Source organism: Crotalus tigris, unplaced genomic scaffold (assembly GCF_016545835.1).
Source record: "Crotalus tigris isolate CLP2741 ecotype Arizona unplaced genomic scaffold, ASM1654583v1 scf7180000020968.1038771, whole genome shotgun sequence".
NCBI lineage: Eukaryota > Metazoa > Chordata > Lepidosauria > Squamata > Viperidae > Crotalus > Crotalus tigris.
In genome coordinates this window covers 714,194-730,538 of record NW_024098284.1, presented here as the reverse complement: position 1 = coordinate 730,538, position 16,345 = coordinate 714,194, and the positions used below count along the sequence as shown (strand labels likewise).

Here is a 16,345-nt window from a genome sequence, read left to right as displayed (position 1 = left end):
TACACAGATGTTTTACACAACTCAGTGCCTCGATTTTGCATACCTAAGTGTTCTAGAATACTGGGCTCAACCTTGTACGTTCTAGATCAGGGGTAGGCAACCCAAAACACTCAAAGAGCCACTTGAACCCGTTTCCCACCAAAAACAAAACACCGGGAGCTGCAAAACCCTTTTGATATCTAAAATGAAGATAACACTGCATATATCCTTTTTTATCTTTATTATAGGTGTGTGTGTGTGTGTGTGTGTGTGTGTGAGAGAGAGAGAGAGAGAGAGAGAGAGTGTTTGTGTATGTGTGTGTATACACACACACACACACACACACACACAAAACACACACACAGAGAGAGAGAGAGAGAGAAGCAGGGAAGCGCAATGGACTCTCTCTGTCTCTGTCTCTCTCTGCAAAGGCAGAGGAGGCTGGGAGCCACAGGGGAAGGCTCAAAGAGCCGCATGCGGCTCCGGAGCCGCAGGTTGCCGACCTGTGTTCTAGATGAATTGGACTACAGATCTCATTGGATTGATGACTGGCAGAACACATCTGGAGGTATTGGGATGAGGAAGGTTGAACTGGTACGCTGTTTCCCAACCTTTGCAACTTTAAGACATGTGGACTTCAACTCCCAGAATTTATCAGGCATGGAAATGGAGGTCTGGGAGTTGATATTATTGCATTATTGTATACTGCATCTGAGGATAACTTGGAAGCCAAGGTCAATATGTGGGCAAAAAAAAAAAACCCAAAGAGAAAAATCGGGTGGTTCTAGGCTAAAGCTATGAAAATGGTCCTCTCCTAAAATATGTCATCGATCTATACAACATTTTATATATCTCCCACCTCTTTGGACTCAAGGAAGTTTACAGCGTGTCATTTCCATCATACATGACATAACGTGAAAAGCAAAAAGGCCCAGCCTGTAACTCTCTATTACCTTGGTTGTTTCCTTGCAGACGTTTCATGACCCAACTAGGTAACATCATCCGTGCTAAAGGGGAGGGGGGTTGCCCTCTGTTTATATACAACAGAGGCCTTCAAACTTGGCCCTTTTATGACTTGCTGAGGAATTCTGGGAGTTGAAGTCCACGAGTCACGAAGGGGCCATAGTTCCCCCATGCTGGCTGAGGAATTCTGGGAGTTGGTCTGCAACTCATCAAGGGAGCCATAGTTCCCCCATGCTGGCTGAGGAATTCTGGGAATTGAAGTCCACCAGTCACGAAGGGGCCATAGTTCCCCCATGCTGGCTGAGGAATTCTGGGAGTTGAAGTCCACAAGTCACGAAGGAGCCATAGTTCCTCCATGCTGGCTGAGGAATTCTGGGAGTTGAAGTCCATAAGTCATGAAGGGGCCCTAGCTCCCCCATGCTGGCTGAGGAATTCTGGGAGTTGAAGTCCAGAAGTCGTGAATGCCATAGCTCCCCCATGCTGGCCCGAGGAATCCTGGGAGTTGAAGTTCGCAAGTCACGAAGGGGCCAAGTTTGAAGACCCCTGATATACAATATAACCCCTCTCCCTTCCAGCACGGATGATGTTACCTAGTTGGGTCATGAAAACCACTAAGCACTGACAGCACTGAGGACCCCATAGTTGTCTTCCTCCTCCTCCTCCTCCTCCTCCTCCTCCTCCTCCTCCTCCTCCTCCCTTTTTCAGGGTCACACAAATTTTACAGAGCAACGGCCTCATACAAAGGATTTTTTTTCCCGAGAGGTACCCGGTGCAGTGACAGAATATTTAATTGACAAAATATTGCACCATTTCAAACAATCGTGAATGCTTAGGATATAAGCTGAGTAAATTTTAGTGCACTATTCAAAGCCTAAGCATCAGTTGCACATGGCTTCTTCTGTGATACGTTCCCTCCTGAAGCAATTACAGTATACTTCTGCGTAATTGCAGCTTTCTTCCCGTTTGATTAACGGTTTAATAACAAACCTGGTTTTTTTCATTAGTGCTATTTTACACAGGCCTGAAGTGGTTTGCTTTGTGTGTGTGTGTGTGTGTGAGAGTGAGTGAGTGTGTGTGTGTTTACCGTTTCTTTATGCAACACACAACACCACATATGATTGGGCTGTATTTTATTTGAAAATGAATGAATATGAAAAGAATTGTTTTTCTTTGGTGAAGAATGTCTGCATGTGTGTGTGAAACACACAGAAATACACAAATTAGGCATTTTCTGAATTTTTGACCCCTGGGCCCAAAAAGTTTCCCCATCACTGCTCTAACAGGTGAAGGCAGCTTTCCGTTTGTTCTAACAGCTGCTTGGGCAAAACTGACCCACAATCAGCAAGTCGGCTGGGACTCCCAGGTTTTCTGCATCTCAGCTTGGACTGGCAAGCCTGCAGGTTGGAGGCTGGTGTGGTTGCGGTTCTAGACCCACAATGGCAGGGGTGAGCAATGATGGCCCCTTTCCGACCGGTAGACTTCAATTCCCAGAATTCCTGGGCCAGCATGGAATTCCTTCCTTCCTTCCTTCCTTCCTTCCTTCCTTCCTTCCTTCCTTCCTTCCTTCCTTCCTCCCTCCCTCCCTCCTTCCCAGCCGTTCTTCTCATTCCCTATTTTCCTTTCTTTCTTTCTTTCTTTCTTTCTTTCTTTCTTTCTTTCTTTCTTTCTTTCTTCCTTCCTTCCTTCCTTCCTTCTTCTCATTCCCTATTCTCTTTCCTTCCTTCCTTCCTTCCTTCCTTCCTTCCTTCCTTCCTTCCTTCCTTCCTTCCTTCCTTCCTTCTTCTCATTCCCATCTCCTTCCTTTCTTCCTCCCTCCTTCCCAGCCCTTCTCATTCCTTCCTTCCTTCCTCCCTTCTTTTCTTCTCATACCCATCTCCTTCCTTCCTTCCTCCCTCCCTTCTTCTCATTCCCTTCTCTCCTTTCCTTCCTTCCTCCCTCCCTTCCTCCCTTCTTCTCATTCCCTATTCTCCTTCCTTCCTTCCTTCCTTCCTTCCTTCCTTCCTTCCTTCCTTCTTCTCATTCCCATCTCCTTCCTTTCTTCCTCCCTCCCCCTCCCTCCCTTCCTTCTTCTCATTCCCTTCTCTCCTTCTTTCCTTCTCTTCCCCATCTCCTCCCTCCCTTCCTTCCTTCCTTGCTTCGCTTTAAATTTTTAAATTGTCTTCCCCACAGCCGGCCCGCCAATCGTGAGACTCGACGTCCACCGATCGTAAAGGGACCATATTTGCCCACTTCTGCACTAGGAAGACCCCCCCCCCACCGTCCCTGAAGAGGCAGGGGATTTCCTTCCAAAGCCAATGGCAGAAATGCCAGAACGTCTTTTCCTGGAGAGTGGGGGTGGGGCCGTCTCTTCTCCCTCGGCAGACCTTCAGTAACAAACCAGCCCTGCTAGGGAGGCCTCTTAGCGCTGCCAAAGAAACGGGTGGTAATGCAGACCCCCGCCCAAACAACAGCACTAGGCATAACCCACGCAAGGGGCTTGGCTTCCCCTTCTCTCTCACACACACACTGCACACACTACCCCGCCAGCTCATCCGAGGGCTGGCAAGGTAGCCCTGCCACTCCCCTCCACCTGCCTCGATGGGGGGGGGGAGGCTTTGCTGCAGGGGCGCCCGCCAGCCCGAAGCTCTGTGCCCTTCTCCGCGGGGGAGGGGGGGTGTCTCTCTCTCTGACGTTGGCCGGCCCGGGCTGGCACCAGCGGAGCTAGCGACGGCTCCCCCGCCCCCGCCCCCCCTTGCCTGGCGTGCCCCCCCCCGTCAGGCTTGGCTGCTCGGCATCACCGCTTTGACAGGCTGGCACCGAGGCGGGCGGCGGCGGGCGCAGCAACCTGGGCGCCTCCTCTCGCCCGCCTTCCAGCTCGCCTCCCGCCCGCCCCGTCGAGGGGCCGCCGCCGCCGCCGCCGCTTGCAGGAGCCTCGACGGAGCCCGCGCAGGGGAGGGGGCTGGATCCGACCCCCCTCCCGCCCCGGCCGCTCAGATGGTAAGTGGGGAGCCCGCCCGGAGGGGAAGGGGGGGCTCAGGGGTCTGTTTTCCTCACCTGCCTGCCCCCCACCTCCAACATCCGCGCTGCCTCGGTCGCGCTTCTCAGCCGAGGGAGCCGCATTTGCAACGAGGCGCCCGCGCTCTCCGGCTGGACGGGGGGGGGGGAAGCGGAGGACCCATCGTCCCAAAGGCCGGGCGGGGGGAGGCTGCCGGGAGCTCGCTTAGCCTTCCCACGAGACGCGCCGCCAGGTGGGGGCCGGAGCCGCCGCCGGTGCCCGCGTCGCGCCAGGCGGGCGACGCGTGTCGTGGGAAGGCGGCCGGGCAGGCGGCCCTTCCCGTCTGTGGTTGCTCACGCCGCCCCCCGCCTCTCTCCTGGCCAGAGCAGCCCCGCGCCGTGCCAAGAGCCCCCGCCGGCTCTGCCCGGGGGCCCGTCCAGCGCCCTCCCCTGGAGCCCCCCGACGGCTGCCTCGGAGACCTGGCTCGACGAGATCTGGGCAGCCGCGGCTCTCGCGGACGACCCGGCTGCGGCCAGCGGAGGTAAGTCTCGGCGGCCGTCCGGGCGAGCGGGAGAAGCGGGAGCCGGAGGGAACCGTCGCGGAGGCCGCTGCCGGCCGCGCAGAGGCGCTTCTGTCCCGCGGTCCCTGCGCGGCTTCTGCCCGAGACGGGAGGCGCAGTGATGGGGGGGGCAGAGGGCGCCCCTCCTGCTTTGCGGAGCCCCCCAGTCCAGAGAGAAGGAGAGAAAGAGACAGAGAGACGGAGATGGACACCGAGAGAAAGGGGGAGAGAGAGAAAGGCAGAGAGAGAGAAAAGGAGAGAGGAGAAAGGGGGAGAGAGAGAGGAGAGGGAGAGAGGGAGAGGGAGAGAGAGGGATGGTGGGATGGCGAGAGAGAGTGAGGGAGAGAGAGAAAGGCAGAGAGAGGCAAAGAGAAAAGGAGGAGAAAGGGGGAGAGAGAGAGGAGAGTGAGAGGGAGGGAGAGGGAGAGAGAGGGATGAAGTGGGATGGCGAGAGAGAGTGAGGGAGAGAGAATGGCAGAGAGAGGCGAAGAGAAAAGGAGAGAGGAGAAAGGGGGAGAGAGAGAGAGGAGAGGGGAGGGAGGGAGAGGGAGGGAGAGGGAGAGAGAGGGATGAAGTGGGATGGTGAGAGAGAGAGAGAGAGAGAGAGTGAGGGAGAGAGAGAAAGGCAGAGAGGGGCAAAGAGAAAAGGAGAGAGGAGAAAGGGGGAGAGAGAAAGAGACAGGGGAGGGAGGGAGGGAGAGGGAGAGAGAGAGTGAGGGAGAGACAGAAAGGCAGAGAGAGGCCAAGAGAGGAGAGAGAAGGAGAAAGGGAGAGAGAAAGAGAAAGAGAAAGAGAAAGGGAGAAAGGGGGAGGGAGGGGAAGGGAGGGGGAGAGAGGGGGATGAAGTGGGATGGAGAGAGAGGGAAGGGGAGAGAGAGAAAGGGAGAGACAGAGACAGAAGGAGAAAGAGAGAAGGGGAGAGGGGAGAGAGAGGAAGTGAGGGAGAGGGAGGGGGGGGGGAAAGGGGGGGGAGAGAGAGCAGAGGCCAGCAGCCACCCTGCATTCCAAGAGCACCAAATGGAATTGGAGACTCCTCCAGGGAGGGGGTGGGGGGGGGAGTGGAGCTGTCCCTCCTAATGGGGATTGAGCCCCAAGGAATACCTGGAAGGTTCAGGGGAGGGATAGATCCTCCAAATACCAGGGCAGTTTACCTCTAAGGGCTGAGTGGTGGTGGAGGTGGGGGGAGCTCAAATGGCCCCTTCACAAAGCCGAGTTAAGAGATCCGTCTTGGACTCTCCAAGGATTCCCTCCCCAGCCCTGCACCATTCAGTCTTATCAAGGCTGGGGAATTCTGGGAGTTGAAGTCCAACCGTCTTCCTGTTGCCGAGGTTGAGAAGCACGGAGGATAACACACTGTGGTAGGAAAATCACAGCAGGGGGGAATCTGGGGATGGAGGCGAGAAGGTGCCATAAAGGACCCCCTGAAATGGGATAGATTCTCCTGCTTGAGGCAGGGGCTGGACTAGAAGACCTCCAAGGTCCCTTCCAGCTTCTATTCTATTCTATTCTATTCTATTCTATTCTATTCTATTCTATTCTATTCTATTCTATTCTATTCCTTTCTTTGTTCTATTCCATTCTATTTCTTATTCTATTTTATTTCTTATTCTATTCTATTCTATTCTATCCCTTTTCTCTCTATTCTATTCTATTCTATTCTATTCTATTCTATTCTATTCTATTCTATTCTATTCTATTCTATTCCATTAATTTTCTATATTCTATTCTATTCTATTCCACTAATTTTCTATATTCTATTCTGTTCTGTTCTGTTCTATTCTATTCTATTCTATTCTATTCTATTCTATTCTATTCTATTCTATTCCTTTCTTTGTTCTATTCCATTCTATTTCTTATTCTATTTTATTTCTTATTCTATTCTATTCCATTAATTTTCTATATTCTATTCTATTCTATTCCACTGATTTTCTATATTCTATTCTATTCTGTTCTGTTCTGTTCTGTTCTATTCTATTCCTTTCTTTGTTCTATTCCATTCTATTTCTTATTCTAATTCTTATTCTATTTCTTATTCTATTCTATTCTATTCTATTCTATTCTATTCTATTCTATTCTATTCTATTCTATTCCATTCCATTCCATTCCATTCCATTCCATTCCATATATTCTATTCTATTCTGTTCTGTTCTATTCTATTCTATTCTATTCTATTCTATTCTATTCTATTCTATTCTATTCTATTCTATTCTATTCTTCTATTCTATTCTATTCTATTCTATTCTATTCTATTCTATTCTATTCTATTCTATTCTACATTCTAGTCAATTCTATTAGCCGGCATGGTGAAGCTGCAACTTAAAAGGCCAATGCAGTTGAGAGCTGCCTGAAGAGAACCAATTGCATCCAGATCAGGAAAGGTAATAAATACAGGTCACCCTTTGTGTTACGACTACAAAGGAGCCCAAAATTTCTATTGCTAAGCAAAACAGTTGTTAAGTGAATTTTGCCTCACTTTATGACCTTTCTTGCCACTGCCATTAAGCGGATCACGGCCGTTATCCAGTTAGTTGCAGGGTGGTTGAGTGAGCCTGTAACTTTGAATCATCACTAAATGAAGGGTTGTAAGTCAAGGACTGCCTGTGCCTCGTGCTCTTTGCCGCTCGCCCAGCCCTCGTGGCCCATTTCCTTGGCTGGCCGTCGGACTTTGAGAGAGAAGCTGGAGCGGCTTCCCAGGAGCGGTCCCAAGAGGATCGGGATGTAGAAGCCAAGCCTCAAGGAAATGGGCCCATTGAGCTCACAGGAGAGGAGACCGAGAGGAGGAGATGGGATTGGGGGTGTGTGTGTCTGCAAATACCCCAAATGCAGATTGCATGCATCCTGATGAAGCTGGAGCCACCTGCAAGGCCTTGCAATGGAAGAGAGTGAGGGGGGGGAGGGAGGGAGGGAGGGAGGGAGAGAAAAAGAGAGGGAGGAAAGAAGGAAAGAAGGAAGGGAGGAAGGAAGGAAGGAAGGAAGGAAGGAAGGAAGGAAGGAAGGAAGGAAGGTGATGGGAATGAGAGGGAGGGAGTGAGGAAGGAAGGAAGGAAGGAAGGAAGGAAGGAAGGAAGGAAGGAAGGAAGGTGATGGGAATGAGAGGGAGGGAGGGAGGAAGGAAAGAAGGAAGGAAGGGAGGAAGGAAAGTGATGGGAATGAGAGGGAGGGAAGAACGGAAGGAAAGAAGGAAGGAAGTTGATGGGAATGAGAGGGAGGGAGTGAGGAAGGAAGGAAGGGAGTGAGGAAGGAAGGTAAAAAGGAAGGAAGGAAGGAAGGAAGGAAGGAAGGAAGGAAGGAAGGAAGGAAGGAAGGAAGGAAGGAAGGAAGGAAGGAAGAAGAGGAAGGGAGGGGGGGCAGGGCCCTTCCAACTCACACCTCTTACGAAACCAGGACCGTCTAACAATCGCAAAGATCGGCCTGGGCATCGCAGGGCGAACACCTGTAATTACGGGGCTTGTTGTTTCTGGCCCCTTGTGGGGACGGGGCCCTCCGGAGCGCTGGCAGGAGGAGCCGGTGACTCATGTTTGCCGAGCCGGCCCTTCTGTAAGCGGATCCGGCCTCTCGCAGGAGAAGCCCGGCGCTCGCACGGAGGCCCAGACGCCGAGCGGTGCCGCTTCCCAACGACTCCTTCGCGGGTCAGAAGAAGTTGAAAGCGAGCGGGGGGGGGGCGAGCGAGGGGGGGGGCTCTTTGCAGGGAGGGTCAGCCGGAGGAAAAGGTGATTTTAAAGCTGGGAACGGAGGTCCGTGTCTCGGACTGCTTCGCTGGGGCTGCCTCCTTCCCCCCGTCCCCCCCCCCAAAGCTTTTTATTCAAGTTTCTTACAAGCTCAAAAGGCAAAAAGAAGCAAAAGTTAGAAAACCAAACAGAGAAAGTCACTCCTGGCCTTTTCCAGGCACTCACCTGAGCAGGCTTCCTGCTTCTGCCGTCAGCGGCAGGTGATCTACCTGTTCTTCGTTCTTCTGTTTTGTTTTAAGGCCCACAAAACACCTCCCCGGATCACCTACCCCCCCCCCCTTTGCCCTTAATGAGCTTAATCCCGCCGTCCTCCGTTTGGAAATCAACTGAGGGATCAAGTAAAGATTGGTTCCAAATCTCTCTCTCTCCCTCTCTCTCTCCCCCTCTCTCTCTTTCTCCCTCCCTCCCTCCCCCTCTCTTTCTCTCTCTCTCTCCCTCTCCCTCCTCTCTCTTTCTCTCTCTCTTTCTCTCTCTCCCCCTCTTTCTCTTTCTCCCTCCCTCCCTCCCCCCTCTCTTTCTCTCTCTCTCTCCCTCTCCCTCCTCTCTCTTTCTCTCTCTCTTTCTCTTCCCCCTTTTTTCTCTTCCCCCCCTCCTCCCTCTCCCTCTCTTTCTCTCTCTCTCTCACTCTCCTCCTCTCTTCTTTCGCTCTCTCTCTTCTTCCTCCCCCCTCTTCCTTTCTCCCTCCCCCCTCCCCCTCTCTTTCTCTCTCTCTCTTCCCTCTCCATCCTCTCTCTTTCTCTTCTCTCTTTCTCTCTCTCTCTTCTCTTCCTCTTCTCTTACTCTTTCTCTCTCCTTCTCCCCCTCCTTTCTCTCTCTCTCTCCCTCTCCCTCTCTTCTTTCTCTCTCTCTTTCTCTCTCTCTCTCTCTCCCTCTCTCTCTCTCCCTCCTCTTTCTCTTTTCCCTCCCTCCCTCTTCATCTTCTCTCTCTCTCTCTCTCTCTCCCTTTCTCTCTCCCCTCCTCCCTCCCTCTCTTTTTCTCTCTTCCCCCTCTCCCTCCTCTCTCTTTCTCTCTCTCTCTTTCTCTCTCTCTCCTCTTCTCTCTTACTCTTTCTCTCTCCCTCCCTCCTCTTTCTCTCTTTCCCCTCCCTCCCTCCTCTCTTTTCTCTCTTTCTCTTTCTCTCTCCCTCCCTCCCCTCTCTCTCTTTCTCTCTCTCTTTTCCCTCCTCCCTCCCTCTCTCTCTCCCTTTCTCTTTCTCTCTCTCTCCCTCCCTCCCCCTCTCTTTTTTTCTCTCTCCCTCTCTCCCTCCTCTCTCTTTCTCTCTCTCTCCCTCCCTCCTTCCCCTCTCTCTCTTTCTCCCTCCCTCCCTCCCCCTCTCTTTTTTCTCTCTCCCCCTCTCCCTCCTCTCTCTTTCTCTCTCTCTTTCTCTCTCTCTCCCTCCTCTCTCTTACTCTCTCTTTCTCTCTCCCTCCCTCCTCTTTCTCTCTCTCTTTCTCCCTCCCTCCCTCCTCTCTTTTTCTCTCTTTCTCTTTCTCTCTCCCTCCCTCCTCTCTCTTTCTCTCTCTCTTTCTCCCTCCCTCCTCCCTCCCTTTCAGGGTTGAACTGTGGGGTCCTGGGTGCTCTCTGAGCCTGGTGGTTTCCTTGCAGACATTTCATGACCCAACTAGGGAACCTCATCAGGGCTAGAAGGGATTGGCGTTTGTGGAGAGGAGGAGGAGTAGGAGGAAGGACTGTGGGGCCCTTGGTGCTCTCTGAGCTTGCTGTTTCATTATCTAACTAAGTAACATAATCAGTGCTGGAAGGGAGAGGAGGAGGAGGAGGAGGAGGAAGAGGAGGAGGAGGAGGAGGAGGAAGAGGGTGGGAGGATAGTCCAATCACACTGGTAAAATTCTGCTCTTAAACCTCGGTAAAACAGACTTCATAATTCATCTACCTGTTCAATACAGCATTTTTCAACCTTGCCAACATTTAGAGGGGTGGGCTTTCACTCCCAGAATTCTCCGGAAATGGGAAGGTTTTGGCTTAGGAGGGGGAGGCAACGAGAGACCTCGCACCCCATTTCCGCTGGCTCCACCCACTCAAGATGAGATGGAGTGGCACTGAACAAAGTGGGGGGGAGGGGGGGAGGAAGATGGGGATAGGTGGAGGGGGGGTGTCTGACTTCTTCAACCTCTCGCTTTTGTGCAGATCAGTTCTACTTCCCGGGCGACGTCCTTCCAGATGTTGCACCCTCTGGAGACCAGCTGTCAACCCAGCTCTTCAGAAACCAACAGGTAACAAGCGACATCCCGTCTGGACTACTGCTGCGCGCTCTACGTGGGGCTGCCCTTGAAGAGTATCCGGGAGCTTCAGTGGGCTGAAAATACGGCAGCGCGCCGGTTCTGCGCAAACCGAGATTGGCACAGACGTCGCCGATGGCGCTGCCTTAGCTGCCAATTTGCTTCTGAGTCTCGTTCAGCAACGTTAAGATGGAGGGTGGGGGGAGGAAGACTTCAACTCCCAGAATTCCCCAGCCAGCGTGTTTCAGGATGTCAGGATTGAGACACCTGGCTGGTCCACGCAGCAAAACTTGTATCTAGAGAAGGAAAACATGATTTTAATGCTGAATTAACTAGTCAGGACCACGGATACGGGCATAATTGGCACCAACCAAGGCAGTTGTGAGTTGTGCCCAACTTTATATGCTTTTTTTTTTGCCACGGGTGTTAACGGCTGGCTGGGGAATCCTGGGAATTGAAGTCCACCCATCTTGAGGTTGGGAGACCCTGCTCTACACCATTGGAGGAAGGAGAAGAAGTTCTCAAATACCACACCCTTTTTCACAAGTCACAGGCAGGGTGTCAGCTGAGAAGTTAACCCCCCAGAGTCCTATGTCTGGAAGGGACTTTGGAGGTCTTCTAGTCCAACTCACAGGTGGAGGCAGGAGTCCTCATACAATCCTGAATAAATGGTTGTCCAATCTTTTCTTGAAATTAATTAATCTAGTCCAGGGGTAGGCAACCTTCATGACTTGCGGACTTCAACTCCCAGAATTCCTAGCCAGCATGGGGGAACTATGGCTCCTTTATGACTTGCGGACTTCAACTCCCAGAATTCCTCAGCCAGCATGGGGGAACTATGGCCCCCTCATGACTCGTGGACTTCAACTCCCAGAATTCCTCAGCCAGCATGGGGGAACTATGGCCCCCTCATGACTCGTGGACTTCAACTCCCAGAATTCCTCAGCCAGCATGGCTCAGAAAACCTCTCCCTTTCCCCTCAGCATGACTGGCTCAGGAATTCTGGGAGTTGAAGTCCACGAGTCATAAAAGAGCCCAGGTTGCCTACCCCTGATCTAGTCCAACCCCCTTCTCAAGCAGGAGAGCCTATGCCCTCCCGGACAAACGGTTGTCCAAATTCTTGGAAAACCTCCAGTGATGGAGCACCCACAACTTCTGAGGGCAACTTCTGTTCCGCCGGTTGATTGTTCTCACTGTCGGAAATTTTCTTCCTTAGTTCCGGGTTGAGTCTGACCTCCTTCACCCTCTCTTTTCCTTTGCAGCTGCGAGACATCTTAGTCCAGAAGGAGGTGGAGCTGGCTCGGCTCCAGGAGGAGAATCAACATCTCAGACACTTCCTCAACGCGGCCCTGGTCAAGCGGCTGGAGGAGAAGACCAAGGTAACTGTCCTCTATGTATCTCCAGCGAGACCAACCCTGGACCTCTTCATGCAAAGAAACCTATCCTCCCCCCTAGCTTCATTTGATTGATGTCTGGGTGTGGGGTGGGGGTGTCCTGTGGGGGTGTGAGTCCCCCAAAAATCAAAATGGCAGTTGCCACTGTGCAACTAGACCAGTGGTTCTCAACCTTTTTAATGCCGCGACCCCCAACCGGTCGTAAGTCGAGGACTACTCAACTGGTGCAGCACCGTTTGCAGAATGGGGCTTTTGGCGGGCTCAGCAGGGCAGAGACAGCCTGGACAATTCCTATTGGCTTTTGAAAGCCAATAGAATTAGACTCTATTCAAGGGAGTCTATTCTATTGGCTTTCAAAAGCCAATAGAATAAAAGGGAGTAGCACAGCTAAGGAAAAGGGGAAAAAATGGCGGACTGCGTTGTTTGGCGACCCCCGTGAAATGGTCGTTCGACCCCAAATGGGGTCCTGACCCACAGATTGAGAACCACTGAACCAGAGCATGCCTTTTTCCACTCTTCTCCAAAAGTCTGGCTACGCAACTGAAAAAGCTAACACAGTCCTGGGTTGTATAAACGGAGGCATAGAATCAAGATCACGCAAAATATTAGTACCTCTTTGTAAAACCCCAGTGAGGCCACACCTGCAATACTGCAGCCAATTTTGGTCACCCTGTCACAAAAAAGATGTTGAGAATTTGGGGCTCTAAACTGTAGCCTCAACAGGCAAAATAAGTCGAAGATGTGGATCAAGAAGAACCAAACCATTTTTCTTATTAATTCAGCTCGAACGCCAGACAGATAAGAGATACATTTCATTAGAGTTCATAGTTCATAAGGCAGCAGACTAGAAATCAGGAGACAGTGAATTCCAGTCCTGCCTTAGGCGTGAAAATGGACTGACAGACTTTGGACCAATCACCAGGAGGCAGAGAGTTCGAGTTACACTTTAGGCATGAAAACCAGCTGGGTGACTTTCGGCCAAACACCAGGAGACCGGGAGTTCTAGTACTGCCTTAGACATGAAAGCCAGCTGGGTGACTTTCAGTGAAAAACACCAGGAGACCGGGAGTTCTAGTACTACCTTAGGCATGAAAACCAGCTGGGTGTCTTTCAGTCAAACACCAGGAGACCGGGAGTTCTAGTACTGCCTTAGGCATGAAAGCCAGCCGGGTGACTTTCAGTGAAAAACACCAGGAGACTGGGAGTTCTAGTACTGCCTTAGGCATGAAAACCAGCTGGGTGTCTTTCGGCCAAATACCAGAAGACCGGGAGTTCTAGTACTGTCTTAGGCATGAAAACCAGCTGGGTGTCTTTCAGCCAATCACCAGGAGACCAGGAGTTCTAGTACTGCTTTAGGTATGAAAGCGGCTGGGTGACTTTCAGCCAAACTCTAGGAGACTGGGAGTTCTAGTACTGCCTTGGGCATGAAAGTCAGCTGGGTGACTTTCAGCCAAACACCAGGAGACCGGGAGTTCTAGTACTGCCTTAGGCATGAAAACCAGCTGGGTGTCTTTCGGCCAAATACCAGAAGACCGGGAGTTCTAGTACTGTCTTAGGCATGAAAACCAGCTGGGTGTCTTTCAGCCAATCACCAGGAGACCAGGAGTTCTAGTACTGCTTTAGGTATGAAAGCGGCTGGGTGACTTTCAGCCAAACTCTAGGAGACTGGGAGTTCTAGTACTGCCTTGGGCATGAAAGTCAGCTGGGTGATTTTCGGCCCATCCTCGGGAGACCGGGAGTTCCAGACCCACCTTGGGCACCAAATCCAGCTGGCTGATTTGTAGAGGCAGGAAGTGGCTCCCTGGCTCATCTGTCTTCTTCTCTTTCCTCTTCCTGAGCAGAAGCTACTTTTCCTCCAGGCTGGCCAGGACATCGACGGGACCTCCAAGGTTGGCAAGAGGCCCCGAAAGACCGAGAGCCGCCTTGCCCACGACGGGCGCCACCCGCCCAAGGCCAGGCGGAACCTCTCGGGCGATTTCTCCGCCTGCGAAGAGCAGCTGGCGCCTCCCGTGGACTCCTGGGTCCTGCAGACGTTGGGGCTCAAAGACCTGGACACGGTGGACGACTCAGCTAACTACAGTGCCTCCAGCCTGGACCCTTCCCCGGGGTCTTCCCTTTGGGGTCCCTTTGGGGCCTCCGACCTGGCCGCCCCCGAGGCTCAACCTGGCGGGAGTGCCCCCTTGACCTGCCCAGTGGACAGCACTGCCAGCCCCTTCCCCTCGCCCTGCTCACTGCCGTGCCTCTCCGGCCGTCCCTCGCCAGCCAAGATGGACGTGGCCTTCACCACCTCTCTGAGCCCCCACTGCAACGTGAAGACCCACACCTTCCGCCAAGGGCAGGCCTTCGTGCGCAGGGACGAAGACGGAGGGTGGAAGCTCACCTGGGTGCCCACCCAGTCGGAGTGAGGCCTTTCCCTCCAGCCCAGCCGGCCGCTTCCGTGCTGGACAGCCGTTTGCCCCCCACGGCCTGGGGTCTCCTGCTTAAGCAGGCAATTGGACCGGAAGCCCTCCAAGGGCCAGTCCAGCTCTGTGACTCTTAGGTTCTACTGCCAGCGACGGATGTGTTTACACGCAGAGGGGAATCTCTAAATTCCCCTCTCAAAGACCCAAGAAGCCCATGTTGCACTGCCTTGAGAATGGAGGAGTTATAAGCGTAGTGATTGTCACGATTGTGTTGGCAACGTTCATCCACAGCCATAGGAAGGTTGACCTTCAGTGCCACACATTGTGCCAGGGGCAAAGAGTGGACCAAGAGCAGGAGGTGTGGAGACGAAGAGAAGCTGCAGAGATGATGCCTCCTGGATCCCTTCGGTCTTCTGCTCTGTAGAGAGCCAGGACCATTTGGGTTCTAGAAAAAGGTTCTTGCTGGGAGGATTTGTCAATTGACCTAGAAAGCATGTCCTTGACGGAGTGAACCAGTGAGAGAAGATTATCCCTCTTGCATGGACTTGGAGACACCTTCACCTGCTCAGCACTAGCTGTCCAAAGTTCCACTCTTCTGACCAAGGAAGCTCAGGAGAGGACTTCTGCCTGGTACGGCTGCTATTGTGTTAGTACCAGAAAATGGGAGAGACACCACCCATAATTGGTGGAAGAAGACCTCTGCAAGATTCAAAAACTTGCCCGTTAACTCTAAACCTCCTTGTGAAGGACCTCATGATGGCCACCCTCTTCTGGCTCTCAAAAGGCCAGCTGTGCTGCTTCTGCCTATTTTTGCTGTGCCCTAAAGTGGAGCGTGTTTCTCTGCCACCCAATGGGGAAGTCCCATCTGCCAAATCTTTGGAAAAATTAGGAGAGACGTAGCTGAGGGGCTAAGATCAAGAAGGGGAGACTTCAGAAGCTCTAGAACTTTGGAGACGTTAGGAGAGACATAGCTGATGAGATAAGATCAAGATGGGGAGAATTTAGAAGATCTAGAACTCTGGAAACATTAGGAGAGATGTAGCTGATGGGCGAAGATCAAGAAGGGGAATTCAGAAGATCTAGAACTCTGGAAACATTGGGAGAGATGTAGCTGATGGGCTAAGATCAAGGGGTGAATTCAGAAGATCTAGAACTCTGGAAACGTTAGGAGAGACATAGCTGAGGGGCTAAGATCAAGAAGGGGAGACTTCAGAAGCTCTAGAACTTTGGAGACGTTAGGAGAGACATAGCTGATGAGATAAGATCAAGATGGGGAGAATTCAGAAGATCCAGAACTCTGGAAACATTAGGAGAGATGTAGCTGATGGGCTAAGATCAAGAAGGGGAGTTCAGAAGATCTAGAAGTCTGGAAACGTTAGGAGAGACGTAGCTGATGGGCGAAGATCAAGAAGGGGAATTCAGAAGATCTAGAACTCTGGAAACATTAGGAGAGATGTAGCTGATGGGCTAAGATCAAGGGGTGAATTCAGAAGATCTAGAACTCTGGAAACGTTAGGAGAGACATAGCTGATGGGCTAAGATCAAGATGGGGAAAATTCAGAAGATCTAGAACTTTGGAAACTTAGAGGAGACATAGCTGATGAGATAAGATCAAGATGGGTGAATTCTGAAGATCTAGAACTCTGGAAACATTAGGAGAGATGTAGCTGATGGGCTAAGATCAAGATGGGGAAAATTCAGAAGATCTAGAACTTTGGAAACTTAGAAGAGACATAGCTGATAGGCTAAGATCAAGAAAGAGCCGAGGTGGCGCAGCAGTTCGAGTGCAGTACTGCAGGCCACTTTAGCTGACTGTGTTCAGCAGGTCAGCGGTTCAAATCTCACCGGCTCAAGGTTGACTCAGCCTTCCATCCTTCCGGGGTAGGTAAAATGAGGCCCCAGATTGTTGGGGGCAATGTAAATATATATATATACATTGCTTACTGGTGTACACCGCTTAGAGAGTGCTTGCACTTAAAGCGGTATATAAGTCTCATAAATAAATAAATAAGAAGGGGAGACTTCAGAAGATCTAGAACTTCAAAGCTCACTGACAAGTGGCTTTTCCCCAGCATGACCTCCTTGCTGCTACTTTGATACTCCATGGAGTGGATGCAGCTGGGTTTGTC

The 16,345-nt window shown here is 51.8% G+C and overlaps 1 protein-coding gene across 1 annotated transcript; it reads left to right on the top strand.

Moving 5' to 3' along the window:
* Positions 1 to 3,819: 3,819 nt before the first annotated feature.
* GMNC (geminin coiled-coil domain containing) lies at positions 3,820 to 16,089 on the top strand. The gene is made up of 5 exons (XM_039369100.1): positions 3,820 to 3,918; positions 4,301 to 4,457; positions 10,329 to 10,414; positions 11,683 to 11,799; positions 13,656 to 16,089. The coding sequence occupies exons 1-5, from the start codon at positions 3,916 to 3,918 to the stop codon at positions 14,217 to 14,219; spliced, it is 927 nt and encodes a 308-aa protein (XP_039225034.1). The 5' UTR covers positions 3,820 to 3,915; the 3' UTR covers positions 14,220 to 16,089.
* The last annotated feature ends 256 nt before the right edge of the window (positions 16,090 to 16,345 follow it).